Source organism: Fusarium mangiferae (genome assembly GCF_900044065.1).
Source record: "Fusarium mangiferae strain MRC7560 genome assembly, contig: FMAN_scaffold002, whole genome shotgun sequence".
Classification (NCBI taxonomy): domain Eukaryota; kingdom Fungi; phylum Ascomycota; class Sordariomycetes; order Hypocreales; family Nectriaceae; genus Fusarium; species Fusarium mangiferae.
The window spans coordinates 495,022-521,049 of NW_024573922.1; the positions used below are offsets into that span (position 1 = coordinate 495,022).

General features: G+C 49.0%; 14 protein-coding genes across 14 annotated transcripts; 8 read left to right on the top strand and 6 right to left on the bottom strand.

Annotated features, from left to right (window-relative positions):
* Positions 1 to 684: 684 nt before the first annotated feature.
* FMAN_06602 (putative pectate lyase 1) lies at positions 685 to 1,862 on the top strand (the record flags this gene model as incomplete). Its single annotated transcript, XM_041826596.1, has 5 exons — positions 685 to 806; positions 857 to 1,026; positions 1,077 to 1,321; positions 1,381 to 1,523; positions 1,574 to 1,862. The coding sequence occupies 5 exons, from the start codon at positions 685 to 687 to the stop codon at positions 1,860 to 1,862; spliced, it is 969 nt and encodes a 322-aa protein (XP_041677644.1).
* A 119-nt stretch (positions 1,863 to 1,981) lies between these two features.
* FMAN_06601 (putative GPI anchored protein) lies at positions 1,982 to 3,814 on the bottom strand (the record flags this gene model as incomplete). Its single annotated transcript, XM_041826598.1, has 6 exons — positions 1,982 to 2,098; positions 2,151 to 2,323; positions 2,376 to 2,647; positions 2,693 to 3,154; positions 3,206 to 3,456; positions 3,512 to 3,814. 6 exons carry the CDS (start codon positions 3,812 to 3,814, stop codon positions 1,982 to 1,984), a joined length of 1,578 nt encoding a protein of 525 aa, XP_041677645.1.
* A 336-nt stretch (positions 3,815 to 4,150) lies between these two features.
* On the top strand, positions 4,151 to 5,927 carry FMAN_06600 (uncharacterized protein; the record flags this gene model as incomplete). Its single annotated transcript, XM_041826599.1, has 3 exons — positions 4,151 to 4,249; positions 4,308 to 5,705; positions 5,748 to 5,927. The coding sequence occupies 3 exons, from the start codon at positions 4,151 to 4,153 to the stop codon at positions 5,925 to 5,927; spliced, it is 1,677 nt and encodes a 558-aa protein (XP_041677646.1).
* Positions 5,928 to 5,981: 54 nt separating this feature from the next.
* On the bottom strand, positions 5,982 to 7,566 carry FMAN_06599 (uncharacterized protein; the record flags this gene model as incomplete). Its single annotated transcript, XM_041826600.1, has 2 exons — positions 5,982 to 7,362; positions 7,415 to 7,566. 2 exons carry the CDS (start codon positions 7,564 to 7,566, stop codon positions 5,982 to 5,984), a joined length of 1,533 nt encoding a protein of 510 aa, XP_041677647.1.
* Positions 7,567 to 8,023: 457 nt separating this feature from the next.
* Positions 8,024 to 9,577, top strand: FMAN_06598 (putative beta-glucosidase; the record flags this gene model as incomplete). Its single annotated transcript, XM_041826601.1, has 3 exons — positions 8,024 to 8,548; positions 8,601 to 8,887; positions 8,944 to 9,577. The coding sequence occupies 3 exons, from the start codon at positions 8,024 to 8,026 to the stop codon at positions 9,575 to 9,577; spliced, it is 1,446 nt and encodes a 481-aa protein (XP_041677648.1).
* Positions 9,578 to 10,054: 477 nt separating this feature from the next.
* FMAN_06597 (putative short chain dehydrogenase) lies at positions 10,055 to 10,837 on the top strand (the record flags this gene model as incomplete). The annotated part of the gene is made up of 1 exon (XM_041826602.1): positions 10,055 to 10,837. One exon carries the CDS (start codon positions 10,055 to 10,057, stop codon positions 10,835 to 10,837), a length of 783 nt encoding a protein of 260 aa, XP_041677649.1.
* A 772-nt stretch (positions 10,838 to 11,609) lies between these two features.
* Positions 11,610 to 12,431, top strand: FMAN_06596 (uncharacterized protein; the record flags this gene model as incomplete). The annotated part of the gene is made up of 1 exon (XM_041826603.1): positions 11,610 to 12,431. The coding sequence occupies one exon, from the start codon at positions 11,610 to 11,612 to the stop codon at positions 12,429 to 12,431; it is 822 nt and encodes a 273-aa protein (XP_041677650.1).
* A 194-nt stretch (positions 12,432 to 12,625) lies between these two features.
* On the bottom strand, positions 12,626 to 14,553 carry FMAN_06595 (uncharacterized protein; the record flags this gene model as incomplete). The annotated part of the gene is made up of 7 exons (XM_041826604.1): positions 12,626 to 12,744; positions 12,802 to 13,090; positions 13,139 to 13,276; positions 13,324 to 13,373; positions 13,428 to 14,070; positions 14,123 to 14,245; positions 14,290 to 14,553. 7 exons carry the CDS (start codon positions 14,551 to 14,553, stop codon positions 12,626 to 12,628), a joined length of 1,626 nt encoding a protein of 541 aa, XP_041677651.1.
* Positions 14,554 to 14,972: 419 nt separating this feature from the next.
* Positions 14,973 to 17,063, bottom strand: FMAN_06594 (putative aconitase/homoaconitase (aconitase superfamily); the record flags this gene model as incomplete). Its single annotated transcript, XM_041826605.1, has 1 exon — positions 14,973 to 17,063. One exon carries the CDS (start codon positions 17,061 to 17,063, stop codon positions 14,973 to 14,975), a length of 2,091 nt encoding a protein of 696 aa, XP_041677652.1.
* A 596-nt stretch (positions 17,064 to 17,659) lies between these two features.
* Positions 17,660 to 20,313, bottom strand: FMAN_06593 (uncharacterized protein; the record flags this gene model as incomplete). Its single annotated transcript, XM_041826606.1, has 5 exons — positions 17,660 to 18,749; positions 18,798 to 19,387; positions 19,437 to 19,938; positions 19,986 to 20,083; positions 20,155 to 20,313. 5 exons carry the CDS (start codon positions 20,311 to 20,313, stop codon positions 17,660 to 17,662), a joined length of 2,439 nt encoding a protein of 812 aa, XP_041677653.1.
* Positions 20,314 to 20,990: 677 nt separating this feature from the next.
* Positions 20,991 to 22,048, top strand: FMAN_06592 (uncharacterized protein; the record flags this gene model as incomplete). Its single annotated transcript, XM_041826607.1, has 3 exons — positions 20,991 to 21,267; positions 21,316 to 21,595; positions 21,649 to 22,048. 3 exons carry the CDS (start codon positions 20,991 to 20,993, stop codon positions 22,046 to 22,048), a joined length of 957 nt encoding a protein of 318 aa, XP_041677654.1.
* Positions 22,049 to 22,651: 603 nt separating this feature from the next.
* Positions 22,652 to 23,359, top strand: FMAN_06591 (uncharacterized protein; the record flags this gene model as incomplete). The annotated part of the gene is made up of 1 exon (XM_041826609.1): positions 22,652 to 23,359. One exon carries the CDS (start codon positions 22,652 to 22,654, stop codon positions 23,357 to 23,359), a length of 708 nt encoding a protein of 235 aa, XP_041677655.1.
* Positions 23,360 to 23,962: 603 nt separating this feature from the next.
* On the top strand, positions 23,963 to 24,961 carry FMAN_06590 (uncharacterized protein; the record flags this gene model as incomplete). Its single annotated transcript, XM_041826610.1, has 2 exons — positions 23,963 to 24,047; positions 24,099 to 24,961. 2 exons carry the CDS (start codon positions 23,963 to 23,965, stop codon positions 24,959 to 24,961), a joined length of 948 nt encoding a protein of 315 aa, XP_041677656.1.
* Positions 24,962 to 25,151: 190 nt separating this feature from the next.
* FMAN_06589 (uncharacterized protein) lies at positions 25,152 to 25,913 on the bottom strand (the record flags this gene model as incomplete). The annotated part of the gene is made up of 3 exons (XM_041826611.1): positions 25,152 to 25,427; positions 25,477 to 25,809; positions 25,866 to 25,913. 3 exons carry the CDS (start codon positions 25,911 to 25,913, stop codon positions 25,152 to 25,154), a joined length of 657 nt encoding a protein of 218 aa, XP_041677657.1.
* Between the last annotated feature and the right edge of the window lie 115 nt (positions 25,914 to 26,028).

Here is a 26,028-nt window from a genome sequence, read left to right on the forward strand (position 1 = left end):
TTGGGAACGCTTTTATACCGGTACATTTATGTTAACTCAATCTTCAACCCTGTAATGATATCATATATGCCTCGATGAGTCGGTGTTAGGGCCGCGAGCTCTAACAACTATCAAAAGCAATATTCTTCACGAACTATGACCGTCGCAATGATGGCTCTGAACTGAGAATATCTCTAAGTTTGTGAATCTCATGCCTCGTCGTCAGCCCTCAACTACGCCAAGCCATGTCAAGCCCCCATTATCCCACAATCGAGATCCCGATTCAGTTATGCGGAGGAAGGACTTCCGATTGATGTTACGGTCCCTTCTTCTAGCAGCTCATCAAATACCACAAGAGTAGCCTTAATTCCAGGCGCTGTACAGGAAGTGCAGACCGCAGTTCGTGTTTTGCGTTAACTTTGGGGGAAGGCATCGACGAACGGAAGATCTTGTCTACATCTTCCACCAATCAGCATAGCTTGTCCAAGTATCTACATTGTATTACTGAAACGCAACGACTCATGAAATAGTTAATTTGTAGGGAGAATCGATGTACATTGGGGGTAATTGCGCATTCCGAAACTTGTAGATCACCAAGATGGCGGCTTCTGTGGATGTGAAGTTGTATTTAAGACTACGTATATCCTCAACTTGGCAGTTCTCTCCCCCAACCACATCTCTGAGAACCACTAGACTCTCCCCAAAATGAGACTTTTTGATATCTTGTTCTTCTCCAGCTTTGCTGTCGCAGCTCCCGGTGCTGGCCTCCAAGCCAGAGCTGCGGCCAATGACCCGTGCAACATCGGTTACTGCACTCAGAATGGCGGGTAAGTTCATCAGTTCGGAGCGCCCACAATGAAGATTCTGATACGCGTAGTACAACTGGAGGCGGAAGCGCTGCACAGGTCACAGTGAAGACCCTCGCTGAGCTCACCGCCGCAGCCGCAGCAGATGGACCTTCTGTCATCTTCGTGCAAGGCAGTATCTCTGGTGCAGCCAAGGTTCAAGTTACCTCAAACAAGTCCATTATCGGAAAGACTGGCAGCTGTAGGCAAATCATGTTCTCGCATATGTGTTGTACTGACAGTTCTGCAAAGCCCTTACTGGCATTGGTTTGACCATCAACGGACAGAAGAACGTCATTGTCCGTAACATGAAGATCTCCAAGGTTGAAGCTGACTACGGTGATGCGATTACCATTCAGAAATCTACCAATGTCTGGGTTGACCATTGTGATCTCTCTGCTGTTAGAGGTGATGACAAGGACTTCTACGATGGCTTGGTCGATCTGTCGCACGCCGCTGACTGGGTTACCATCTCTTATACCTACTTCCATGACCACGTAAGTAATCCCCATTCCTACCCAAAACTTAGAAGGTGACCTGGCTAACCGTTCACTAGTCCAAGGGCTCACTCGTAGGACACTCAGATAAGAACGCAGCCGAGGACGTTGGTACGCTGCGTGTTACATACGCTAACAACCACTTCAACAACGTCAGAAGCCGAGGCCCTCTCCTTCGCTTTGGCACTGCCCATATCTTCAAGTACGTTTCCAAAGAATCTCAACTTTGACTTTTCACTAAACAGTCTATAGTCAGTACTATGATACCATGGACACTGGACTCAACAGCCGCATGGGTGCCCAGGCTCTTATCCAATCATCTGTGTTCACCAACGTCGGAAAGAAGGCTATCTTCAGCGAGTCAAGCTCCGAGGTCGGATATGTTGTTGCAGAAGACGTCGTTCTAGGCGGCGAGAGTCAAAACACTGCTCCAAAGGGGACACTCAGCTCAAGCAAGATTCCGTATCAGTTTACACTTCTGGGATCTGGAAAGGTTGCTTCAACCGTTCCGGGACAGGCAGGCCAGAAGCTCAGCTTCTAAATGGGGGTCATGCATGAGAGAAAGATCTTCGGAGGCCCTTCTAGGTCTGCTTTCATCTTGTACAGTAATCACCATATCTATTCAAGTGGTCGCTTCGATATCCATACATTATGTCCCATTCACTTCTGACAAGATGTGAAGTCCTTGAGCCCTGCGTCGGGAACCTTGTTCTTGGGGAGACAGAACTCGATATCCTCGCCCTTGAGATTATTGCCAAACACCCTAACATGCTCACGCTGCAAACACCTTATTAGGACAGAGATTAATAACAGATCTCGGAGAACTTACCTCTGTAATCTTCAGGAACTCGTTGTAGATACCATCAGACTTCATTCGCTGGCGAACTAGATCCACGACTCCATTCATGAGTGAGAGGACCGTAGTGACCTTACTATCCCAAGTCACGAGTGCCGAAACGCCCTTACCGTCGACGCGGGTGGACTCTGTGCTACCGTAAGGATCTGTGGCACTATTGTCAGCGATCATGTCTAATGCGATTTCTATAAGTCTTACTCTGCATCTTCTTTCCAATGATCATGTTCCTCCACCAAGCCATTCCAACAGCCTTATCGAACAATACAACAGGGAAGACGCCATAGGGAGTGATGACATCGAGCTCTTGGTCCTTTTGGCTGGCAATGGAGGGAATACCGGCGGGCGAGATGTAGCCAATGATCTGATCTGTCTCGGGATCGGTAGAGTTGTTGACGGAGGCGTAGAGGCCGGGGGTCTTGGTGACCACCGAGTTGCAAGTACGAGCACGTTCGCCGTTTTTGAAGAGGCGGCTAGATGGTCAGATTTCTGTTTTCGACACAACTCATGACACTTACCTGACAATATCAACATCATGGTATGGCAGCTCAAGCTGATTCCAAATTTCATGGCTAGAGAACCAGAAACCCTTTCGAACAGTGATAGGACCAACGCCACCCTTGTTATACTCAGCCTTCTCCAACTTGGCTCTCTTATACTCCCAGAGAGTCTGCTTATCTTTCTTGGACAGATTAGTGAAGAATTGGAAGAAGTAAGTCAAAAGCTCTCCCTCATAAGGGTCATCGAGATAAGTCTCTGACTCGCACTTGTAAGATTGCTTCTTATCATTGACTGGAAGTGTCTGATCACCGATTGCTGTAACAGCACAGACCTTTCCTTTACCGATGTAGAAGATCTTGGGGGCAGTTGAAGCGACGTAGTTGAACCAGGTCTGCCAGCCGTCGGCGATCTTGTGGAATTTGGGGTTGGACTGCTTCTGCAGAGCTTCAATGCAGGCGTACACGGCCCAAATGAGCTCTCTGAACATAAGTTATTAGCACGGACGAGGAAGTCGAAGTCCGATTGCTTACCCATTGTCTAGGCCAGGAACACGGTCATCCCAACCGTCTTGGGGAGAGATGGTGGTAGTGTCAGTCTTTATCCAAGGAAGAAAGCCGCCGAAACCAGGATATGTCTGGTTGAACTGAGTGTAAGTCTTGAGCTTCGTCTCCATGATTGACGCAGCGAAGCCTGGTGCAGCCTTGAGATTATCCGGGGTCAAAAAGCGGGCAGCTTCCTTGGATCCAGAGATAGCCTGGGCATAGAGCATAATTTGCAGTGCCTACACAGTACCGTTAGGAAAGTTTCTCGGTATCCGGGACCGTAGCATGACTGACCTCCTTGCTGGCTGCGCTGAACGTATGCTTGTTAGTGCGCTTGCCAGTCTTCCAATCAAGCTGGGTTCCATCATAGGACATGCCATTTTGGGTATTGTAGGCTACATCGTTTTGATGGAATTTACCTTCCCAGTAGAGAAGGTCCCAGATGAAGTCGTCGGTATGTTGAAGGACATCCTTCTGCGACCATTCAAGGCCGAAGCGACAAGATGGAGCTTTGGGGTTGGAGTACTGAGGTGAGGCCGCTGCCAGTGGTAAGGACAGGGCTAAAGCAGCCAGAACAGGGGTTAGCGAGAACTTCATGATGAGTGACTGAGTCGTCTCCGAGCTCAATTGTGTCTCTATACTGGTCGAAGAGGCAAAGAGGATGACGAGGCTGTCTTTATATAATGGGAAATGATGACTTGCACGACATTTCCAGGATCTTGGATGAACCAATGCCGACTTGGGTACGTATTGAGCCCAGAAACAAGGTTTCTTTCCCCAGACTCAACCCCGCTTGTCGGCTCACGACTATCAAAAGAGGAATAGATCTTCACGGAGAAATGGAGAATCACCTCACGACAGAATCTATTTTACCGCTGCATTTCCCCGTCTCAATCCTTCCCACTCTTTGCCTCTTCAATCTCACACCACACAATGACAAGCCCCACGCCAGATTCCCCTCAATCTCCGGGTACAAACACGCCAGCCCAAAAGAACCGAGCCTGTGACCGCTGTCGTCGGCGAAAAGCAAAGGTACCTACCAGCCTCCTCTCTCCCATCGGCGAAACTCACCCACTGACGGAATCTTTAGTGCGACTTTACAGAAGGCGAGCGTTGTACCAGCTGCAGGGAGTCAGGCACACAATGCACCTTCAATCTCCCCCTCGCCCGTCGCGGCCCCAAAATCCGCGCCAGAAAATCAGCCAGTTCCACAGCGGAATTACCGCCTCCTCAATCTTCCCAATGGGAAACCAACGCTGTCGATCTCGGACTCTCGCCGCCTTTGCTCGTTAGCGGTGATGTAACGAGTCACCAGCGCTGGCAGAATTTATCGCGAGCGCTAGCGTTCATTTCGAATGATCTGCAGCAATTTGTTACGCGGTGTTTTGATTTCTTTTTTGAGTATCTCTACCCGCTAACGCCGCTGGTTCATGAGCCGAGTTTGAGGGACTCGCTTTCGTACTTTGGGCAGTACCCTTCTGAGAATTTTAGTACAGGGGTTTTGGAGCTATGGCCGGAGACGACATTTACACTTATCACTGCTGTTTGCGCCGAGGCAGCGTTTTTATTACCGAAGGATTTATTCCCAGAGGGTCAATCAGTGGCCGACATCTTTCTCAATGCTTCGAGATCATGTTTGAATCAATATCTTGAAGCGGAGCTAGAGAATCCGAATGCGAACTCAATCACCATTCGGTACTTTCACTCAAATTGTCTTCATGCAGCGGGAAAGCCCAAGTACTCGTGGCACATTTTTGGTGAAGCCACGCGACTTGCGCAGGTTATGCAATTAAACCTGGAAACTTCCCTTGAGGGTTTGCAACCGATTGAAGCTGAATTGCGACGTCGAGCTTTCTGGATCGTGTACATGGGCGATAAATCAGCTGCCATACTGAACAATCGACCCATCACTATCCACAAATTCTCATTCGAGTCTGGAATAACCACGTCGTACCCTTCTGGCATTGAGGACGAAGCGCCTGTTCTATCGCCTGGCAATCTCGTGACCAATTCTGATGTTGTGCGAATAACTTGCATCGAAGGCTTCAATGCCAATCTGCGTCTTTGGCAGAATGCATCTGATCTGCTCCTTGAGTTGCGACTAATGCAGGACCGAAACCAACAAGATCTCAGCATGTCGAATCTTCAACCATTGATCAGCGCCCAGGAAAAGGATCGACTGGATGCTCTTTATGTTAGGTTCATCACCTGTCTTGATGATCTACCACCATATTTGCAGTCGTATACGTTTGCAGCGTTAGCGGATGAGTCTAGGGAAACCACCAAGCAATTCCTGATCCAGTGCGCGAATCTGCAAGTCTCCATCCATTGTTTGAGAATGGTGATAACTCAAAAGTTGGAGAATCTTCCGTACTATAAATCGGAGATTGGGCACTCGGATTTGCGCAAGACGGAGATTGCGAGAGATATGCTGAGGGTTATTCAAGAAGCTCCGTTTTGGTCACTCCAAGTTAACGGCGAACCTTATGTAAGTGCATCAATTCGCACTGTTACTGATAAAGCTAATTAGATGTTTCTATTAAGGTCGAGAAGATACGGCTCACCGGTGCGAGTCTTCTGGAAATCATTCACAGAAATGGGTCTTCACCTATCGCTGCTAGAGCGCGTAGCGACTTTGCTGTTCTACTTGATCTACTCACGAGACTGGACTCTAAGGCTTCTGATGCGTTGCGGAATACTTCTTCATTGATACACTAGCTCTTTGTAATAACACTATCACAGATTTACCCTCTTTAGGTGATTCTTAGACTCCCTTCTCGTGGATGAAATCGTGCTCCTCCTTCTTAACCTCAATCTCCTTGACCATCTCCTGCTTTGCATCTTTACCCTCAAACAGATACGTAAGCTCCTCCAGCGTAGGTCCCGATGTCTCAACGAAGAAGAAGTAGACGACCAAGAAGATGATGGCGACCCAGACACAGTAGTAGATGTAGAACTTCCATCCAATAGCCTCCAGACCAGTTGGGTTAACGTAGCCACCAAAGATAGAAGAGACTTGAATTGTGAGCAGAACGAATGCCCAAGTCTTGGCTCGCATCTGATAGGTGACGATCTCAAGAGGATAAGTGACAACCAAATTTGTCCATCCGAAAGTATAAAAGCCCTGGAAGAGAAAGATACAAGCCAGCACGACTCGACCACCGGCCAGTGATCCCTCGAGGTACTGCTTGGCGGCGATAGTCCACATGATGAAGGTAACAAGAACACCACCAGATCCAACGAGGAAGAAGGTACGGCGCTTGAACTTGTCAACAAGAAGAGTCATGGTGATAGCAACGATGTACTGCCAGAGAGTAACCATGCCGTTGACAAGAGTGATGTCCTTCTCAGCCTCGATGCCGGTATCCTTGAGGATCTGGGTCAAATAGTTTGAGACAAGGAGGTTGCCGGAACTCTGACTGAAAAGCGCAGTGGCAAAGCAGAGCGAAATACGCTTGAGGTTAGGAATGGATGAGAAGAATTCCTTCCAGGTCATGTTTTGCTCCGCTTCCTCGGCAATGACTTGCTGGATCTCAGCGCATTCAAACTTGACCAATTCGCTGTCGGAATCGCCTTCACCGTGGTACTTGATCAGAATCTCTCGAGCCTTGTCAACCTTTCCCTTTGCGATCAGCCAACGAGGTGACTCGGGGCAGAAAAAGATGAGGATGAGCTGGTATGCCGATGGAATGACTTGAACAAGAGTAGGGAGCTTCCAAGACCATTGGTTGGGAATACGGAAGCATCCATATGTCGCCCATGCACCAATGACATAGCCCAGCACAATGTTTGTGTTGTACAGCGTCGTGATCTGCACACGCTCCTTGGGGTGCGAGAGCTCGGTGACCAAGACGGGAGCACCCATCTGAATAAGCGAGGAGCCGATTCCGAGAACAATCTTGCCGCCGATGAACATATTGAGCGAGGTCGCAAAGAGTTGAACCATGACACCAGCAATAATGACGACGGATCCCATGGCAGTTGGAACACGACGGCCGGCGACATCACTGATCCAACCGAGGAAGATGAATGGTATAACACCTCCGATAGCGTTGGAGGCACCGAAGAAGCCAAGTTTGGAACCAGTGGGATGGCCAAAGCGGTCTTGCCAGCTCTCGAGGGTTTGAAGGGCGTTGGTCATAGAGCTGCACAATGAGTCAGTATGGGTAGCGAGTTGCGGGTTACTGATAGACTTACCCATCAATGCCAAGAGCCATACTGGCAAACAGAGAGGAAGTTAGCAAGAAGTACAAAAGGATGCCATTCTTGCGTTTCCAAAATGGTGGAACGGTGGTGAGGTCAATGGGGGATTGAATATCTTCAGTGGCGTGCGCCGCTTTCGGAGCCATGTTGACGTTATTGCAGCCGGCGTGAAACGAGGTGTAGAAGGGTCGTCAAGAGTGACTAATGATGTGTTTGCAGTCTTGTGATAGACTCGGCGATCTTCAGCATACTTATATATACACAATGCGACACTGAAGAAGAGAAAGACTCGGTTTAGAAACATGCCATGAACCAAGGTTACAGCGAAAAAGCCCCATTTCGACTTAGTCTCCAACTTCCCCGTGGGGAATGGTCTGCTCAATGAAGCTACGGGGAAACGGAGAAATAGATCATCGCGCTATTCAAAGAAACCCCTCACCGTCGGGGAAACTACTCAATGGATCAACTGAATTTCACCGCGATCGACAATCACGACGAGTTGGGTATTATCTTATCGGCCCGTAATTCCACGGTATAAAGAATGCCGAAGTATGTAGCTTCTTTTGGTCACTAGAGACCTTTGTGTCAAGTTCACAGACGACAATGCCTTCTCTACCTAACGACTTCGAACTTGGCTTCGCAACGGCGTCTTACCAGATTGAAGGCGCCGTCGCAGAAGATGGTCGCGGTCCTTCAATCTGGGATGTCTTCTGCCATCTTGAACCAACACGAACAAAAGGTGCAAGCGGCGATGTTGCCTGTGACCATTATCACCGCCTTGAAGAAGACCTCGATCTTTTGAAGAGATATGGATCTGATATGTATCGCTTCTCGATTTCATGGTCTCGTGTTATTCCTCTTGGTGGACGAGATGATCCTGTGAATGAAGCTGGTATTGCTTTCTATGATAGAGTTATTGACGGGTGTCTCAAGAGAGGTATCACGCCATGGGTCACGCTTTATCATTGGGACTTACCTCAGGCGTTGCATGAGAGGTACGGTGGATGGTTGGATGTTGAAGAGTCTCAAAAGGATTTTGAGAGATATGCGAGGCTTTGTTATGAGAGGTTTGGTGATCGAGTGAAGCACTGGATTACACTCAATGAGCCTTGGATTGTCTCGATATTCGTAAGCTATTTCTTGGGGAAGATAACAGGCAATTGCTCACAATACGTTCCAGGGCTACGCAACTGGAGGAAATGCTCCAGGACGAAGCAGCATTAATTCTCAGTCTACAGAAGGAAATACTTCAACAGAGCCATGGATTGTTGGTAAGGCTCTGATTATGAGCCACGCTCGTGCCGTCGCAGCCTATAACCAAGACTTCCGTGCATCACAGAAAGGCCAAATAGGAATCTCATTGAATGGAGATTACTACGAGCCATGGGATAGCAGCGATCCCCGAGACAGTGAAGCTGCTGAGCGACGGATGCAGTTCCATATCGGTTGGTTTGCCAACCCCATATTGTGAGCCCTGTCCGATTTTCTCCGCTGTCTATCATTGACATACTAACATGGCGAAGCTTAGGACAAGACTACCCAAAGTGCATGCGCGATCAGCTCAAAGACCGCCTCCCGCAGTTCACATCCGAAGAACTCCAACTTCTTCGCTCAGCAGAAAGTGACTTTTACGGCATGAACTACTACACCTCCCAATTCGCACGGCACAAGTCCTCCCCAGCACCAGACACAGATTACATCGGCAACCTCGACGAGCTTCAAACCAACAAAGCTGGCGACCCTGTCGGCTTAGAAAGTGGTCTACACTGGCTCCGATCCTGCCCCGACCTCTTCCGCAAACATCTCACACGTGTGTATCGTCTTTACGGGAAACCTATCATCATCACGGAGAACGGGTGTCCCTGTCCAGGTGAGGACAAGATGACGCGTGGGGAATCTGTGCAGGATGAGTATAGGATTAAGTACTTTGAGGATCACCTTGATGCGATCGGCAGGTCGGTCGGTGAAGACGGATCTGTCATCGAGGGATATTTTGCGTGGTCGTTGATGGATAATCTCGAGTGGTCTGATGGGTATGGACCCAGGTTTGGAGTGACGTTTACGGACTACGAGACGTTGGAGAGGACGCCGAAGAAGTCGGCGTTGGTGTTAAGGCAGCTCGTTGATCACCGGAAGGGAACGCAGTTGAAGCTGTGATAAGGCCGATAGACATGTCTTATCAGTAGACCGCATTTAGACAGAGCTCACATAGTGAATCAAGGTTCTCCAAATACCATCAATGCAGGGCAAGGCCCATTTTAAAAACAGGTTCCCTTATCTATATATCTCGGTGAGCAAAATGATCCGGCAGACCCATAGCCGCATCTCGGCGTTGGGTTTCATCCGCCAGACCCATTCCCGGTAGTGTTCAAAGTCCGGTATATCCGCTATCCACAGCTCGCGCGGAAATCGTCAACTGAAACGAGTTTAGCATCCCCGAGGTTATACGTCAATGCGGGACGCTAGGAGCCAATCTGGATATTTGAAAGCCGGCAGTTGACGTTTTTACGGCGCGGAGCTCGGTGCCAAGTTTCAAAGAATTTTCTCGTCTTCTCTTCGACATATATTTACAGTCTAGCAATAAATACCATTAGACCTCCAAACCTAAATTTTGTTTCAATTTACTTTACAAAGATGGCTCGCATTCTCATTACTGGTTCAGCTGATGGGTTGGGCCTTGAAGCTGCTCGTCAACTTGTCAAGCGCAATCACACCGTTTATCTTCATGCGCGCAACGCTCAACGCGCAGCAGAAGCCAAAGCAAATTGCCCTGGGGCTGCTGGCGCCTTTGTAGCAGACTTGACACTCGTGTCAGAGACGAAAAAGCTCGCCGAGGAGGTCAATGCTGTCGGAACTTTCGATGCCATTATTCACAATGCTGGCTTGATGGCTGGACCATTCCGCAAGACTCCCGACACCGGCATCCCAGCTCAGACTGCCGTCAATGTCCTTGCGCCTTATGTTCTCACCTGTCTCTTAACACCTCCCAAGAGACTCATTTACATCGCGTCTCAACTACACGCCCAGGCCGATACAAGCGTCAACGATATTTTCTGGCTTGAGCGAGGCGAGTCTCAGTTCCAAGACTTCCCTTCATACTGCGATTCAAAGCTTCATGTCATGCTGCTGGCAAATGCAGTGGCCAGGCGCTTCAAGAACACGTCAGTCATGTCTGTTCATCCCGGATGGATTGCGACCAAGCTTGGTGGTGAAGATGGGCCAGATAAGCTGGAGGATGGAGTCGATACATATGTTATGCTGGCTGAGGGAGACTATGATCAGAGCTTGACGGGTAAATATTTTGAGCCCAAGAGGAAGCTAGCAGAGCCAATTCCTCAGTCTAGTCAGATTGAGCTGCAGGAGCGGGTTGTTGATGCTTGTGAGAGCTTGGTGGGATTGAAACTTCCTGAAGTCTGAGCCTTATTAATAGATATGCCAATACTTATACACTCTCATATTGAAAAAAACCATCTGAGCGATACTTTTGAGACATGGAGTAATTCGGTAGAAACGTATTCCGTGATGGTTTCCTTCCAAGATCAGAAAGAGCGTGGCGGAGCAAGTAAACGGGATAACCCTCGAAGACAGGAAAACTGCAAGCAATGGCAACAAACCGGGGCAGACGAAGATCATATTAGATAACATACTAGAAAAAGAGTCACACTGCAGAGTTGTTGGCACCGAGAAGTCTCGCAGTACAAAGATTAAAACATTACATTGACTACCCTGCAGACTACAGTGAAGATGAGCGAGAGATAAGATAAGACGCATCTTATCTTATCACGCCAAAGCAACTAATCTACGCGACGGAAAATAAAAGGACCGAGAGCCGACACTTGGCGTAACGAATCACAGAGTCCAACCGAATTCTTGGTCTCGCGTTGGTCTCGGCATTTTCTCGTGCTTTTGCTCGAGCCAATCAACGACTTGTGTGATTGAGTTATCGGTCGAAGCTCGCCCTCCAGACCCGAAAATGCAGCGCAGAGGCACGGAAGTAATCACAAGCAGTCGTGGAAGGATGCAAATCTGACTATATATATCATAGATTGTTCTGCTTATGGTTGGAAATATTCATCATCAGCAATCTCAAAAAAATACATCCATTTCAAGATTGATTACAAACTGCATTAAGCAACACCCAACTTCTTGCCATTTACACTTATTATACAACCCACCAATCACACTCACAATGACTGTCACATTTATTGAAACAGACGGTGGTAAGCTCGCCGTCGATATCGCTGGTGACGGCCCTCTTGTCATCTGCTCCCCCGCAATGGGAGACTTTCGCGACGCATACGACGCTCTGGCTACCGAGCTTCGTAAATCTGGTTACAGAGTCGCTATGGTTGATCTTCGAGGTCATGGCGACAGTAGCACTACCTTTAACCGCTATGGCGATGAAGCTACCGCCGATGATCTCATTACTCTGATTGACGCTTACGGCGGAGGGCCCGCTGTCTTAGCCGGTGCCTCTCTCTCCGGTGCAGCTGCTACAATCGCTGCTGGAAGCCATCCCGAAAAGGTCGCTGGCCTTATTCTCCTTGGAGCATTCCTTCGACCTGGAACTGGCAAGCTTGTCGCCAGTCTCTTCCGCCTCTCAATGCGTCAACCTATAGGCCCTATGATCTGGAAGTCATACGCCCCTAAGCTCTGGCCCGGTCTTGGCGATAAGGTCCAAGAACGAGTTGACAGATCCATCGCAATGCTGACAGGCCCTGGTCGCTGGAAGGCATTCCATGCTACACTATCTACCGACCACGCTGTTGTCGCACCATACATCAGCAAAGTCAAGGCGCCGGTACTGGCTGTCTATGGAGATGCCGATCCTGATTGGACTGACCCTATCGAGGAAGCTCGCTGGGTCGCATCGAACTTTGATGATAGCGAGGTTGTTGCTGTCAAGGGTGTTGGGCATGCGCCTATGATGGAGAGGCCTGAGGAGGTTACACCAGCTGTTCTCAAGTTTTTGAACAGGATCCGGGAGAGCGGTGGTTTCAACCGCTCTTGAATATGCTCAACTTACATGACAGAGTCTTTGACAAGCGGCGGAAGCTGGGAGACTAATTGATACCATGGTGGGGCAGTTCTTGCTTGGTAGGATATAATGCTATAGAGATCAGACCGTATTATCACTATTTACTACACATTTCATCAATTGATAGCATCAAATGAAAAAGCCAATTTAATCTGTATTTGAGTCTGCTAGAGACTGCGAAGCAATGCATCAAGGGTTGAGCATACTTGAATGAGTTCTTCATCTTCGAAAGGACGGCCAACCACTTGTATACTTATCGCTTGGTTCTCGAGGAGGCTGGGGTCGTCTGTCAATGGTGGACAATTAGTATCTGTATATGTAATAATATGAGGGTCTTACTTACAAGTCTCATGGTTGGGTTTATCATAGGGATTCGTGTCCAACGGTACGTATTCCAAATCAAGAGGATCCTGCTCAGAGCTGACCTTGAGGCCTGGTATCGGCAATATCGCAGCAGGATAGTCAATCAGATTAAAGAGTGAAGTGTATCCCCAGTATGTATTGAAGTCATGAGAATAGCCAACGCCAGGTGCCGGAGGACATATCAAGGCATCGATGGGACGGCCGTCGTGGGCTGTTTTATCCCATGCTGCGAGGAACTGCTCTTTGTAGTCTCGTACCTTGCCACTCAACTGCTAATAATCAGAATAGAAGTTACATCCTTTTGTGTCTCGACTTACCTGTAGAATCTCTGAAGCGGGAAGCTCCCGAACATTGAAGACCTTGAGTAAGTCAGCAAAGGCTGGGATTATGGGTTCACCAGACTCTTCAAGTGTGGCGACGGTCCCATCAGCTCCGCCTTGGTAGTAAATGTCAAACTTCGATTTCATTAGTCATTATATCGGGTCAGGTAGCAAGTACTTACGGTTGTCTTCAACGCTTGCCAGCAGTCGAAGGGCGGCTTGAAGTCAACAACTTGAGACAGAAGTTAGCTTTGGAATCCACAGTTCACAACTGATTTGAACTTACCCTCGTGTCCAGCTTCTATCAGCAACTTTTTGGTATGCTCTAGTGCCCGAAGAATTGGTGGATGAGGCATAACCACGCCATCCCAATTCATCAACCCGATCTTCAGCTTCCCCTCTGGAATATCGACTCTCCTCCATGGGACAGGCGCGCAAGTCACATCAAACTTATTGTAAGGATGAGCATTGATGACTCGGGCCAGTAATCCAATATCCTCAATGCAGTGACAAATAGGCCCAAAGGAAACTTGAACCAGGCTCTGTCCAAGGTCCGGCATCCCGCCTTTCGGGATCCGTGCAGCTGTTGGTTTGAGAGCATGGAGTCGGTTGAAAGCAGCTGGTACACGAATCGACCCGCCGAGATCAGTCGAGGGCGTGAGTGGTGTACCCTTCATCACGACCAGGACAGCGTCGCCTCCAGAACTACCTCCGGCGTTCAAGTCCCGATTAGAAGGGTTCAACGTGCGACCCCAGAGGTTGCTGACTGTCTCGATTGCCATAGCGGATTGAGGCATGGTGGTCTTGCAGAAGAATATGGCGCCTTCAGCACGCAGAGCAGCTACGACAGCGGAATCCTGGCTGACGATATTGTTCCTACCTGAGACGAAAGCCATTGTCGAAGCATGGCCTGCAATGCAATGGATGTCCTGAGAGCGAGAGTCAGTGGAGGCAAGGGATCATGGCTGGTAGATAATTTACCTTGAGAGCGATAGGAATACCATGAAGTACACCTGTTAGATGAACATCCTTCTCCAACGATTCATCAAGCTCTCTTGCTTGTGCGAGACCTTCTTCATAGAACCATTCAGTCAGACAATTCACCTACTGATGTCAGACAATTACCATTGTGTAGTTCGATTACTGACCAGTTGATGCGCAATCGCAGCGCGCCCAGCAAATGCTTCCAAAACTTGCACCGCTTTCAATTCGCGAGTCTCAACTTTCTTGACTATTTCTGTGGCAGTGAGCTCCGTGATTTTGAGCTGCTCTTGAGTGAGCAGGCCGCAGGTGTACGGCACGTTGGTGACATCTTTAAGATCTTGATACCGATTGACATCTAATCGCCAGCAGTTGGGGATGGAAGTAAGCACTTTGGCTTGAGATTCCGTGGCAATGTCTTGCCAATTCATCTTTTGTGATTGAGATAGGATGGTGTTGTGTATGACTTCGGCTGCTGTGAAATACTAGGTGGCAATATATTGGTATGGTTCTTAGAGATGTTGTGCTATTTAAAGATGATCACAATACATGTATCAAGGCTCTCGGCGCATTGCAGGTTGTCTCGTGAGTAACGTTATGGAAAACAAGCGGTGGGCCTAGTCTTCAACGATTGGTGAGATTATGGTGATTACGTTGATGTTTCTCCACATCGAATGGCTAGCTTATGTGAAGGGAACTCCGTGGAGGTCAAGACGAGTAAAAGATTAGTAATTTGTGTTGTCTCCATTGAAGTTTAAGTATTGGACTATATATGCATATCACCAACAGTCTTGAGCAAATACACAATCAACGCCAACGCCAAACCCACCAGATTCTAGTCCAGGATTCCTCAAGCCGTGCTGCCCAAGATCGTCTTCTTGACGTGATTTAGAGCACTTCCGGCGCGTAACCAGGCAAGTTGGTGCGCGTGGTACGAGTGGTTCAACTGCGCCGTCCATTCAGTCCCATCCTTACTCACCACCTTCATCGTAACTTGCTTCTCCGGCTGGAGCGCATCGCCATCGACGTCCAGCAAACTTATAACATCTCTCTCCTGTATCCTGTCATAATCCAATGGGTCCGCAAACGTCAACGGAAACATCCCCTGCTTCTTCAAGTTCGTCTCATGAATGCGGGCAAAGCTCTTTGCGATGACTGCCACACCACCCAAGAACCGGGGCTCTAGCGCAGCGTGTTCCCTGGAACTACCCTCGCCGTAGTTGTTATCACCAATGATGCACCATCGTATACCAGCGTTCTTCATTGCTCTCGCTGCTTTGTGGATGAACTTGATGGTGCCATCTGTAGGGTCTCGCGTCTTGCCAGTCATGATTAACGAACTGGCGTCGGGGAGGAATCCATTCGTTGCGCCGAGGAGCATGTTATGGCTGATGTTGGACAGGTGACCGCGATAGTTGTACCATGGCCCTGCGGGGGAAATATGATCTGTGGTACACTTTCCAGAGACTTTGACCAGGACTTGCATGTTTTCTGCTTGGCCTGGCTTCCAGGGCTCAAAGGGCGTCAGAAGCTCCAGGCGATCGCTGCCTTCATCGATGGCAACTTTGTAATCTGACGTATCTTCCAGAATAGGTGGCTGGAAGAGATCACTACCAGCGACAAAGGTTTCTGGGAGTTCCTTGGCGACGGGAGGGGCGAAACGGAAGTGAGAGTTACCCGACTCGTCAATGGGAATGGTGTCATGCATGGGATTGAAGGATAGATCACCAGCATAAGCAAAAGCAGTGGCGATCTCGGGTGACGAGACGAAAGAATGCGTAGCGGGGTTTCCATCATGCCGACCAGTAAAGTTGCGATTGAAGCTAGAAATGACCGAATTGTTCTCAGCGCCAGCAACATCGACATCCTTCCTGTCCCATTGCCCAACGCAGGGTCCGCAAGAATTGCTGAGGACGACAGCTCCAGCATCTCTCAGACTTGGTAGGATACCACTATCCTCCGCAGTTGCACGGATCTGCTCACTACCGGGGCTCACCATGAAGGGTGTCCTAAGCCGGTCAATGCCTGCCTTTTTGGCCTGTTGAACCAAGTCGTAGACCTTCTCGAGATCCTCGTAGGAGCTATTGGTGCAGCTGCCGACCATACTATGACTGATATTGGAGGGCCAGGAGCTTTCCTGAACTCGTGTCTTGAATTGGGATAAGGGGTGTGAGAGGTCGGGGGTGAAGGGGCCGTTGATGTGAGGTTCAAGCGTTGAGAGATCGATCTCAATGACCTCGTCGTAGTAGTCCTCGCTACCACGGTCGGCAGTAAGCAATGTCTCAGTGAAGCCGTCAGCATAGCGAGCGATGTCTCCTCGCTTAGTCGCTGTAAGATACCGTGCCATAGCCTGTGAGTAAGGGAAGATACATGATGTTGATCCGACCTCGGCTGACATGTTGCAAACAGTGGCCATGGCCGTGGCTCCCAAGGTCTCAGCGCCAGGACCAAAGAATTCGATGACCTTGCCCTTTCCACCAGAGACAGTCAATATGCCGGCAAGCTTGCAAATGATGTCCTTGGAAGAGGCCCATCCCGATAAGCTTCCCGTGAGACGAACACCCAAGACCTTGGGACAAACAAGTTCCCAAGGCATTCCAGCCATGGCATCCACAGCATCGGAGCCGCCAACTCCAATACCAAGAACACCCATTCCACCGGCGTTGGGAGTATGCGAGTCCGTACCAATAAACAAACCGCCCGGGAAAGCGTAATTCTCAAAGATCGTAGTGTGTATGATACCTGCACCAGGCTTCCAATACCCTATCCCGTATTTCTTCGCTGCGCTGCTGAGAAAGGCATAGACCTCGCGATGATCACCCGCAGCGCGCTCAAGGTCCTTCTTGGCTCCGTACTCTGCGACAATGAGATGATCGCTGTGCACTGATGTTGGCACTTGGACGCGTGGTAGACCAGCGCTGATGAATTGGAGAAGAGCCATTGTCGCTGTCGCATCGTGGCAAGCGACGCGATCGGGTCGTAGACGGAGGATCGTCTTTCCTCGTTCTATTTGGTCGAGTAACCAATCATCGTTGTCGTGGATCAAGTGGCTGTAGAGGAGCTTCTCGGAGAGGGTCAAGGGTCTTTTGTTAGTACCTTGGACGCGGCGGAGGGATTGGAGGCGGGTGGTGTAATCGAGGGCATTGTACTGTGACCTAGTCAACATGTGGCGTCAAGATATGAGCAGAGTTACCAACAGGTTCGAGAGGACTCAATGCTACATGAGATGAATGTGTCGCTAAGCATCGTCGCGCTTGTGCTAATGGCCTCTGCCGGGCGGAGCAAACCCGTCGCATGCTGAGTCGTGATGCTGTCAGCGGCATTCTTGCGATAGTTGCAAAATATGCATGGCAAGTAACATGTAACAATTATGATGCCCTTGCATGGTAATCAGCATGTTTTTATTTGTTATCGCAAAAACCTGTCTCTACAAATCTTCGTCTCGTAGCCGAGGGAGCCTGGAGTAGTCCGCACTCCATTTCTCGCCGCTGACGGACTGCTCCGTTCCCCACAGTCCACTATCGTGGTAGCCCGAACTCAGAAGCCGGGGTTTGGATCCGTCCCGAAGAGGTCTAGATCTTGACTGTCATTCAGTGGAAAGCTCCAGGTGAAATCGGATCTGTTGAAATCCTCTAGGAACATCTCGATTTCTGGATCGAATCCGCCTTCAATTGACGGCCAGTCAAATTGGTCGGGGTTGCTCCCAACGTCCAAGTCTAGATTTTGCCACGTTGCATTGGTGTCAATCTCAGCCGACTGGCCAGTCTCATCTAAGAATCCAGGCGGAGGCTGACTTCTTGGCCCGTCAGCGTCGCCTGCGTCTCTTGGCCTGCTAGAAGCAGTTTGATGTAGGGATAGACGCGGAGCTTTGTTAGATGCATCGGCCATGTACAGTCTTTTCATGGTCAAATCTGCGACCGACCCAAAGCTGGCTTGACCATTCCTTGCAGACGGCCACCATTCGCCTCCTATTGTCAAAAGCGTAGAACAACTTCTTAGATTCTTTGACATTGTTTCAGGTGATGCCTTCTCCCGAACAGTTTGTGACGTCCAGAATGAGTAGATTAATGTCGCGCCAGCAGCGAAGATGTTCTGCACAGCCCGCCATCCGAAATGAAGACCATGAAGATCGTGAAGTCGTTGATACCCATCTAGAATACCAGCTGCGCTGTCGAAACAAGCTTGGAGCGCCTCAGAAGCGGGCTGCCGGATGACCTGGGACGGTTGGAAGAGTAAGACCATCGTTGTATGATACTTTAATCCGAGCTTTATCTTCCAGACTTCCCGTTGTCGGTTATCAAGACTGGGAAACCCAAACGCATCATTTGAGACCTCCTGCCACCAATTATTTAAAGACTGCTGAATCCTGGCCTGTTGTTCCGTGGGATTGTCCGGCCACGGGAAGAAGCTTGAATCACCGGGCAGGTGATATAGGTGAAGCTTGATATCGGACACGATCCGGTCCAGTCTGAAATGATATGACGAGTAATGGGTCACGGCAGTTATGAATGATGGTGGAAGTGGACCTTGAGTATTATCGTCAGGGCTCGATAGCACTTCTGGTATCTTGACGTCAAACGTTTCGTCCCTGAAGCCAAGCGGCCTTCCCTGTATCGATGAAATGGACCTGGCACAGTCAGTACGATCTCAAATGTTCAAGCTTCTACAGCATTACCTATCTAGGGAGTAAATCGTAAAAAAGGTGAAGCGCCTGACTTGTAGTACAGCGAAGTCGTCTGGGTTCCGCTGGCTTTGTTCCCGATGTATGCCAGTCTCAACACAATATGCAAGCCCAAGATGCACTAAAGTCCAAAGGTTGACCTCTGCGGGCGTAAGCATACCATGCATGACTAGCATCATGAGAGATTGGATCGATGACAAGGTGATATGTGAAAAAGCTTCCTTGGAAAAATGAAGAGCGGCACGGTAAAAACGCTGTGGCGGAAAGTCGTAGTTCCGTGATCTCACCTTGACCAGAGCGCCGATATTGAAGACCATAAATAGGATAAAGGCGACTGCTGATAATGTAACGCCTTCTTCGTTAGAAACCCCCGGGACTACCACTCTACCATTCCATCGAAATGGCGGCATATTGGCAGGCCATCCATGAGACGATATATCACATTCCAGAATGCCATCAAGGCAGGAATATATGGCTTCGACGGCACTGAACAGAGAGAGGGGCTCGAGGAAGGGGAAGTCGGGATGGATCCAACGGATGTATGTGTGTATCAATACGAGTGCATTGTGCTTCGACGGCAGCTCCTACTGATAATTAGAGGTCAGGTCAACGCACGCCAGGCGATGAACTCACTTGTTTTAGAAGATTGTACAGTTCTTGATGATACTTCCTGTTTTGATCTTGAGCAACAGCGTCATCACCCCATTCGAGCTCTCCGGCATATTTGTACCCTTGAGGGCCTTGAGGAGTGGACTCTACACTCGGTGGCGATGCTCCAATGAGGTTTGTGAAAAGAAGTCCTGAGCTTGAGCCAAGGTAATGCTTTTGAGGTGAATCGATATTGAGAGAAAGCATGCCCAGATTGACGGCGACAGAATGAGCGCGCTCTGGGAAGGTTTCATCTTGATCAGATTGTCCTGATAGTTCTGCTGACCGTTTGCGTGAAACTACTGGTGCTGGTGGAATTGATGATATTGTGATGTCGGTGTCTTCGGGGACTCGCTCATCCTGGGAGGGGGCTGTTGGGTCAGACGAAGGATCGACCTGAGGACCAGAACGTAGGTCTACATCGGGTAGACGGTCTCTGATAATGCCTTCCAACCATCGTATCCTTTCACGGGCGGCAGACACGAAACTTGCTACTGTCAATGAATGCTCCGCGACGTGGTGACGCGTACTCACTTGCGGGGAATAACAACATCTGAGTTTTGACTGTCGACATCCAAGCAGACCTGCCCAGCCTTTGCGCAATTGGTGCAAGCGGGTACTTGACCGTCGCACTAACACGAGACAAGGAGGAAAAACTTTAGTCTGGAAGGTCGAGTTGCTGGAAGTAGGTACTGGTTCTCACCTTAATGCGGCGGACTCGACAGCGTCGACAGGCCAGGCGGACCTTTTTAGGGGCGTTGATACGCGTAGCCATGGGTGTTGATAAGTCTGCAGGGGTGAGAACAGGCAGACGACGTGGTTGGCTGTTGCTGAGTGTTTGGTGAAGCTGACAATTGCTCATGATGAGAGTGGATGACCCCGCTAGGGAATGTGTCACGTGTGAGACGGCAGACAGCCACCTAGACTAAGGTAGCTTGTTAGAATCATGTAGAACTTGGTCTCCAGACATGATATTGAAACTTGTTTGTATTTTATGGAGGAAATACAGTCAGGTTAACTCGATCTGTTATATATTCCGATCTGTCACAGCAATCAATATTGTTGAATTGCTAAGTGCAGCGACTACCGTGGTTCAGGGAGGAACAATATGACATTCTCGAGAAAGATGTGCGCATGTAATGAATGGATTCTCCCGAGGCTATTCTTAAAGAGCAAGAAAACATGAGACTATAATCTAGGATGTCGTAATACGCTCGATAAAGGTTTCTAAGCTTATGCTTATCTATCTAAGTCTTTTGCCCTCTAGGATCAAGGTCCCGAGTTGTCAGATCTTTCCTCCTCTAGTCTAGGATCCATCGAGGTGATTATCCTTATCTAAGCGCTGCGCCGGAGATATGTCCTTAAAAAGGGTTGATACCGGAAGCATAAGCGGCTGAATGACCATTTCGAGCCTGCGATATAACTGTCCATGAAAATACCAGGCTAAACTTGGCAGTTTCATGTCAACTATTTAGTGTGGCTACTGAACGCAAAAGATATTAGATTTAAGTAGAACTCTACATTTCTCGTATTTGAGACATGGAATTTTGTTATTCTGAGGGAATCGACGCCTCACGCTATGAGACACATGACTTGGATCATGGCATACCTCTGCGAATGCACAAGGACTCAGTCAAGGAAATCAATGGAGCACTTCGAGCCCAGAAGGACTGGACACACTACGTACGTCCAGTGCATGGATACAAAGGCGGATTGGCCGACCCGTACGGCTTCATTAGCGTGACCATTCCCGAATGTCGCCCAGAAAGGCTTGAGGTTGTTTCGTATGCAAATGAGTTTGCGTTTCTCTATGACGGTTTGAGCCTACCTTGCTAGTCGATGGGGATATACTAATCCTTTACAGATGACATGGAAATGCTTGAACTTAAGAACCCGACAAAAGATCTTGATAGTTTTCTTCAGCCGTTTGTAAGCCCTGCGCTCGACGTCGTTGCCCGAAGCCGTCCTGAAAAAAGACTCCAAGCACAAATATTCCTAGAAATGATGGCTATAGATCAACAAAGGGCTATTACGACGATGAAGGCATGGGCAAGCTTTGTCCAGTTAGCATCTCGAACAAGAATGACACCTTTTGAGACTTTGGAGGAGTACATTCCAGCTCGGGTCATAGATGCAGGTGAACTGTAAGTATGCTCGCAAGACATTGATGGGATCTGCATTCGGCTAATAGCAATAGGATCTGGTACGGGTCGTTAACCTTTGGTATGGGTCTTACAATCCCTGACGAAGAATACGACCTATGCATGAGCCTAGCCAGGCCAGGATATGCCGCACTTGGCTTGACGAATGACCTTTACTCATGGGAGAAAGAACGAAAGGCGGCACAGGATATGGGGCAGGACTACGTCTTCAATGCAGTTTGGGTCATCATGAAAGAGAGTGCTATCGGGGAAGAAGAGGCGAAAGAGGTTTGCCGACGTGAGATTATGCAGAGCGTCGATCAGTTCCGTGGCATCGTGGAAAAGACGAAGGCCGACCTGAGTTTATCTCGGGATCTTCGCGTATATATAGAGGCTGTTATGTGGTCATACATTGGAAACCTGGTTTGGAGCATCTACTGTCCTCGATACAATTGACGACCGACAGAAGTAGTATGACTAGACTAAATTAACCTGATCAGTCTTTTATGCATATTTCTTAATCATTTTGATGCATTGATACCTTTAAAGGCCCCATAGTTGACTATGATTGCCCGGAACGAAAATCCTTGTAAATGAACAGTCGCCGACTCTTGTACTCCGCTGATCGGCGAACAGACAATCCGCCGACCAAAACCCATGCACCACGATTTCCGATGGATTTCTTTTTAAAAGCGATATAGGGAGCAATTCACCTTCATATAAACTTTCATCCTTCACTTGATAACATTCTTGAGATGGACGAACCATTTACTGACCCTCACGAATCGAGAGCTTACAGGAACATACAGCAGACTGGAGGTCGTGATACGATGATCGACCATTCAGCAGACAAAGACGATGCATTAGATAGCAACATAAAATATCCATTCTGGTTTGGCGGCAGTGCCAGCGCCTTAGCCGCTTGCGTCACTCATCCTCTCGATCTCGGTACAGTACAACGCCCTCTTCTCGTTAAATGGACCTAACACAAGTATTCTAGTCAAGGTAAATCGCCTCATAATTCATATTCCCATCAATTGATTCACCTTAGATTTTGGTATGCAGGTCCGTTTGCAGACACGTGCAGTAAATGTGGCCCCATCGTTTGGTTCGGCCGTCAAGATCATCATTAGTGATGAAGGTGTATCGGGCTTATACAGTGGTCTGACAGCATCCGTGGTGCGCCAACTCACGTATTCGGGCATTCGCTTTGGCATCTACGAGGAACTAAAGTCCAAGGCTGGTCCTGCTCCCAGCAACCAATTTCTTCTCACCACGGCGTGGTGTTCCGGATTTGCGGGTGGAATTGCGGGCAACTTTGCCGATGTTCTGAATGTGAGAATGCAGCATGATGGGTCCCTTCCATCTCACGAAAGGCACAACTATCGACATGTCGGCGACGGAATATTGCGAATGGCAAGGGAAGAAGGTATTGGCGCTTATATGCGAGGATGGCTGCCCAACTGCACACGCGCTGCGACACAAACAGCAGGGCAGCTTGCAAGCTATGATATTATAAAAAAATGCATCCTCGACTATCAAAAGGCAGAGGAAACGCCGGCTGTACAGGCTACTTCTGCGTTTCTAGCAGCAGTGATCGCGGTAACAGTGACCAATCCTCTTGATGTTTTAAAAACAAGAGCCATGTCTTCCACGTCTACAACCGGAGCAGGTATGGTAGCTACTGCAAAAGAGGCATTCCGGACTGAAGGACCTGCTTGGATCTTCCGAGGATGGGTACCGAGCTTTCTACGGGTTGGACCGTAAGGACGACGGCGGGAGTTGTTTCCAGAATGAACGCTAATGGGATATAGGCATACCATGTGCATGTTTGCCTTTTTGGAGATTCAACGAAGCATCTATAGAAGGGCTTTCAATTGACTACATCTTACTTGACAAGAATGAAGGTACAGTGGTTCAAGAGGCCTTTCGTACCAGTAAATGGTAGTAAAACCGAATGGTGAGGGGTTATGAGGGATCGGAGGCTTCGTCAGCAGCAAAAATACTAGAGATGCCGGATTTCCATTTTACTTGACGTGATCTATGCTCGTAAACTCGGTGACCACCTTAGACCCTCAACCGATCATTTGACCGGCAGCCTGTGATGTTACTCCTGTGGAGCTTACCAACACGAGGAGTAGTCCGTTGCGCTCCGGGGCGCGTCTAATCGGGCTAGATCCGTTATGGACTGCTCCGAAGCCCGCCGCCGTTGATCGGGATGGTTCCATGACCGACGCCCTGCCGGAGAAATGGGCCCAAGTATTGACTAAAAAGCTCAGAAGGGACCGGGCTGGGCCTGTAAGCTGATGCAGTATCTCTATTCTCCCAGTAATGATCTTTCGTGCGATTGGTATAACCCAACGCAGAAATATGGCAACCCAAGTTCTCACCAAGTCCACCAAAGATGAGTTGTTCCCCAATGGCGGTTGGGATACCCACCACCATATTTTCGAACGTATGTTCTCTTGGTATCATACCCTGAAGACCTTCATTAACATTCTACCAGCATCAACCTTTTCTTACAGTCCAACGCGCCACTTGACGCCCCCCGCCGCTACAGTCCAGTCCTTCAAGACCTTCCGACAGAAGCTGGGGATCACCAATTCCGTGCTTACCCATGGTCTATCGTACGGCGATGACTGTACTTCGCTCAAGACTTTTGTCACCCAGCTTGGAAAGTCAAGTACATCAGGCGTTGGTGTCATTGACCCAGAGAATACTACCGACGATGAGATACGAGATATGCAGGCTGCAGGTATCTGCGGGCTCCGCGTAAATCTCTATCATTACAACGCGATGGAAGATGTGGAGCTCCAGAAGAAGACTCTCCGTGCGTACCTTGAACGGGTGACTCGCTTATCTCTTCCTTGGAGTCTCACAATGACAACCATCCGCACGGACTTCTGGGACACGCTGGAGCCGTTTGTTAGACAAGACGTGGCTCCAACAGGTCGGCCCCTCATCACTGATCATTTCGGGCTGCTGAAGGCACCGAGTATGCTTCCAGCTCAATACCGACATGACCCGACTCAACAGCCAGGATTCGCACCCATCTTACGGCTCGTCAAAGACGGTCTTCTCTATGTTAAGCTCAGCGCTCCCTATCGCGTCTCTGAGCAGAGTCCAAGATATAGCGATTTGAAGTTTCTTGTGCGAGCTCTTGTAGATGCGAACCCGCGTCAGGTCATTTGGGGTAGTGACTGGCCGCATACACCGAGGATGAAGGTACGAAGTCATGAAGAGGCTATGAAAGAGACACCGTTTCTGGAGGTCGACGATGAGGCATGGCTGTGGAGTCTGAGGGAGTGGCTGTCAGATCAGGAATGGCAAATGCTGATGGTTGATAACCCAAAAAGATTATTTGGTTAGACAATGTCTGTAGATTATTTTATGGAAAGTTTCATAGCAGGACGGAGCAAATCTGAGGTCAAATTCTACCTTTATTTTCACATTTTACAATCGTTCATTTATTTTCATACCCTTAGGGTTACTATATCATAGAATAAAGAGCCATCAACACCTATTCTGACCGACGGTTTGTCAACTTCGTATATCAAGTCTATTTATCCTTGCGAATAGTACGGACCAAATCCCCCATCGCCGCACCGTTACGTAGCTCGGCAAACATCTTCTCGTCTACCTCAGCTCGCTCCTGACACAAAGCCACGACTTGTTCTATCAGAGAGGGAGGTACAGATACAACACCATCAGCGTCTCCAACAAGGATGTCGCCTGGGTTAACCCACATGTCACGGCTGACCTGAATTGGAACATTGATCTCCGAGGCTCGGGTGAAAGTGTTTGATCCCAAGATAGACTGGCCTCGCGAAAATACCTGCGTCTGGTTAGCTCAATCATAGTAGGAATGAGGAAGTAATATGTACAGGAAACCCGATCTCTTTATGCTCGTTTATGTCTCTCATTCTTCCGCTGATGACGACGCCCTCCGCACCTAGATACTTGGCGCGGGTGGACATGAGGCCACCCCAGCATGCAGAGACTGCCGAAGGAGGCTGATGGATATATATGACTCCACCTTTCACATTGTGGTCGACGAAGTGCGTGTCAAGCTTGGGCTTATCTTCCCATTGAGTCAAAACCATCTTGACCGTGACAGCAGGGCCGAAGATACGAGTCTTCGAGTCGACAGACTGCAACTTTATGCCTTGCAGAAAGCCGCCTCTGGGATACTTGAGCTTGACCAACGCATCTCCGATCTAGAAAACGGTCAGGGAGTTAGAGCTGGAATGGGTACCTGCGGGGTTTGCCTTACGTCGCATGATGTAAACTTGCGTAGCAGCTCGCGGGCTTGAGATGACATGATAGACGACTTCCGCAAATTGAAAAGCCAGTAGGAGCTTGGCTTGTAACGCTCTGCTGAGAAGTCGATGCTCGAATGTTTTGATGCAGAGTGGAGAGGACAGCTCCGCGTTCCG